We start from the raw sequence: 4,044 nt of genomic DNA on the forward strand, positions 1-4,044 counted from the left end.
TGCGTCCAGACACTGAAGCTAAGAGCACGTTCGGTCCCACTCCCCAGGCATGGGCCTCTAAACAGCAGCTACGGGCTCAGCCACGCTGTGCAAAGTCAGGCAAGCAGAGCCATTTTCGGTGCTAACCCAACAGAGTTCACCCTCCTCTCCACGAGAGCTGCTCGCTCTACCCTCAGTGCACAGGTCCTGGCTGCGCCCACTTGCTGTGATGCGAAAGCTCCTTTCCAACACTACATTTACACGTTCTTAGGGCAACCAAGAGTCCATGCCTTAGTATATTAGTGCCCCTACGCTTCCAGAGATCTCCATAGCTGTGGGATTTTGCAGGTACACAGCGTGTACTCACAGAAAAGCACATTCCCAGACTGAACCTGACCAGGGAGATCTCCCAGCACTAGTTTCAGAGTTGACTGCAGAGCCAGATCTGAGGTCCTCGCTGGCGAAGGATGGAGGACATTCTGCAGCCTGCAAGCTTTTCAGATACCGGCAGAGTAGGACAGAGAAATGAGGTGCAGTGTCCTGCAGCTGCGACTACCTGATTACTGACACATAAAACTACATCTCAGCAGCCAGTTAAACCGATTAATAAACTCCTTGAAGATGAATTCTTTTGAGAGACCTGCACGTGACGCTAGAAGTGGGAGGCACTGGCCTACCAGAAGGGAGCCACAATGCCCAGCTGGGCTTCGTTCAGGCCGATGCTGAATTTGGGGTTCTCCACCATGATCCTGTAGTCACACGACAAGGCAACGAGACAGCCTCCCGCCGGGCTGGACCCCTGGCAAAGAGAAGGAAGGAGTGAGTCTAGGTCATGGTTACAAATGTCCCTGCACCCCCAGCCTCGCCGTTTCCTCCAGTGCAGGGAAGACACAGGGTGACAGAGCAGATGTCCCCCAAGTCTCTGATCACCTGATTCGAAACAGCCCCAAAGAAGACTTTTGATAGGTTTACCAAGGTTTATCCTTTCATTTTTCAATGCTCTTTGTTTCTTGCATTTTCCAGCCTGGAAATGTAGTTAATTGATCCATGTTACTCAGGTTGCAAACCCTGCAGTGGAGATTTGCTACGGCATTTTCTTGTAACCCTACAGGAATTTTTAACCCTACTTGAGTTAAAATGCCACAGAAACGGTTCTGTCCAGGGCCTTTGTAACACCTTCTGCCTATAAAACTTCCATTTGCGACCATCTTTGCCACGACTCGGTGCTTGCTTAGCCCTGCACAGGATGCCTGCGGGAAGCCGCTCGGAGACCCAGCTGCCTTCAAAGACAGTCTACGGACAGACACAGAACCGTGAGCTGCCAAAGCGGCGCTGCACTGAAAAATGAAACCGAGACACTGAGCAGGTAACAACCCATCTGCGGACACTGAGATTCAGACGGCACTTCCCTGCTGGCCAAGCACCACGGCTGGAGGAGCAAAACCCGGTGAAAAAAGGGCCCACAACAAACAGCACTGCCCGAAGCACTGCTGCCCACAGGGCCGAGGACAAGCACTTGCGGCACTGCTTGGCCGCCTCCCATCTGCTCCGCTCGAGCAAAGCAGTGTAACGGCCAAGCAAGTGACCCTGGGCAACTCCTACGAGTCTCATCAGTGAGACAGCAGCCGGTGGGCACGTGACAGGCGTTCTTTGGACACCTTCCACACCAACTGCGCAGCTTCTCCGGCACTCATCTGCCAACGATGCCCCTCTGGGCTTTACCACTGGCCTACAGTCCTCCTCCGGGTCCTCCAGCCTGGAGGACAGACCCAGTTGAGTTCTTGGGACAGGGTCTGGCTCTTGCTGCACAAAACACTGCCAAGGGCGCTTCAGTCCCCATAGGCAGGACACGAGTGCCGTGCAAGCTCTCCACCGCAGCCGAAATGCTGCTATACCCCAGCAGCACCTGCAGCTTACATGGAGTCTGCAACATCCCACTCTTCCGTACCTTCCTACACCCCAACGCGCCGAACCGACAGACACCAACTTCACCCAGACATGGCAACAAATACATCCCTGTATTTGTTTCAGCACTGACAAGCCTGATTTCTTGGCTGTCCCTGCCCATGTGGTGCAAACAAGCCGCAGCAAGTGACAGACCGCACGGAGCGAATAAGAAGGCGGATCTAAAAGACGTACATTGACTGCAGCGACTGTCACCATGTTGGAGCCGTACAGCCGGAGCCACATCTCCTGCACAGCTCTCCAGAACTCGGCGTAGTGCTCCATGCTCTTCCCGCACATCTCGGTGATGTCCAGGCCAGATGAGAAGATTTTGGGGATGGCCTGGAATCGGGAAAATACAAACATCACTGAGAGTCACTGCTCAGGGATAACCGTTTAGCCTTCTAACACACTCGGCCTGGCAGCCTGAGGAAAGGGAAAGTGATAATTAAATATGACATAAACCAGGGTCTTTCAGGGTTCTCAAACAATCTTCCCAGTGCTCCCACAGCCTGGACCATCCCATCACCATGGCCTGCAGGGCTGGGACTCTGCTTGCAGCACAATTTCTCGTTATCAGGGTCCCTGTGTGGGTACATCAGCCACACAGCACAAAACCTGTCCTGTCCCATTCCCAGGCACCACCTCATACCCACATCACGTCTGAAAATAAACACTGGCTTCCCCTAGCAGCTCCCTCCGGGCAGTTCAAGAGCTCTCAAGGGATGTGTCAGGTTTGCCGACAAGCAGCTTTGATTTTAATGGCAAATGACAACACTTTGTTGTTATTCTTCTGGTAGAAAAGGGCAGGGAAGAAAGAGCACAGCCCTTCCAAGAACCACCTCCCCTCCTTCTGGACCTGATCAAAGCTGCCTCCTGGCCCTCCCGTGCCAGTGACCAGCGAGCCAAGAGACCAAACACGAGCAAGGGAACGGCACCCGTGCCTCCCAAATTGCCCCACAGCTCACACCCCGAGCTGAGGACAGCACATACAGATGTGAGGACCACGCCCCGGCAGGCCCGGTCGTTCTCCAGCTTCTCCAGGCTTATGCAAAACTCGGTGAGGAAATCCAGGCTGAGGCTGTTGACTGGGGGACTCTTGAACTTCATCGTGGCGACGCCTGTGCCGTGGTAAACACAGAGACATCAGAACCCCCCACCACAGCAGCACGCGCTGCCTTGCCCAAGGGAGCTTCACCCGCCTCCCCGTTTCCCTGCTCACCCAGATCACGTCTTTCCACTCCTGGCTCTTCAAAAAGCCCCCAGAGCGGCGGGGCCAAGAGCAGGGCCCTGCCTTTGCCCACATCTGCCCGCAAGCCGAGCTCACTCAGCCAGTGGTGAACCCGGAGCACGAACGGGCACGCGTGCGGTGGCGTGCCGTGTGTCCCAAAGACCAGCCACCTTTGGGGTGACGCTGCCTGGCAGCTCCCTTCTCTCTGGGCTCACTGGATAAGGTCGAGCCTCCAGCTTCTATCACAGTAAACATCCTGTGCCCAGGGGATCACACACCTTTCTGAGCCTGCTGACAGCACCGCCACCCTGGGCAGCACCGCAGGAAGGGCTCCGAGCCCTTGTCCCCTCTCAAACGGCACTACCCTACCCTAAAAGGTCCTCACCGAGTGCTTAGTCAGTGTGCTGCAGCCGCGCCCAGGCTGCGGACAGCGCGAGGACGCACCCAGGGGCCCGGCAGCCAAAGGCAGGTCCTGGGAAGCCTCAAGGAGAGGCACCCTTTGTTCGGTGTGGGGCCGTGGCCCCGCGACAGCTATTCCTGGCAGCCAGGACACAGAAATCCCCAACAGCTGCTCCCTGAAGGAGCGTCTGCCACTCTACCAGGTCCCCAAAGCAGGGACCCCACAGAGGGGACGGGGCACGAGGTCTGCCCACGGTGACAGCTAGGGTTTGCCTGTGGCACCAGCGCCAGCCACCTGAAGTGCCCACGACTGTTGAGACTCCCGTCCCCAAACACTTCTCTCTGAGGGTCCTAAGCAGCTGAAGCTGGAACATCTAGGGCTTCGGTGGCTTTCCACGCCCAGAGCCACATGTGCTGTGGGGCGGGGGGGGGAGAGGCCCCCTGCCTGCATCCCACAACACCCCGCGGGACGCAGGCGACGCTGCAGAGGT

The 4,044-nt window shown here is 56.5% G+C and overlaps 1 protein-coding gene across 1 annotated transcript in view; it reads right to left on the reverse strand.

Annotated features, from left to right (window-relative positions):
• ECI1 (enoyl-CoA delta isomerase 1) overlaps window positions 1–4,044 on the reverse strand; it is a 17,968-nt gene that overhangs the window by 2,387 nt on the left and 11,537 nt on the right. The window contains exons 3-5 of the mRNA XM_009324799.1: window positions 2,917–3,044; window positions 2,119–2,265; window positions 657–778 (exon numbers count right to left, since the gene is read on the reverse strand). Coding sequence (XP_009323074.1) covers window positions 657–778; window positions 2,119–2,265; window positions 2,917–3,044 — 397 coding nt within the window. The remainder of the gene's footprint in view (window positions 1–656; window positions 779–2,118; window positions 2,266–2,916; window positions 3,045–4,044) is intronic.

This window comes from Pygoscelis adeliae, unplaced genomic scaffold (genome assembly GCF_000699105.1).
Source record: "Pygoscelis adeliae isolate BGI_AS28 unplaced genomic scaffold, ASM69910v1 Scaffold85, whole genome shotgun sequence".
Taxonomy (NCBI): Eukaryota; Metazoa; Chordata; class Aves; order Sphenisciformes; family Spheniscidae; genus Pygoscelis; species Pygoscelis adeliae.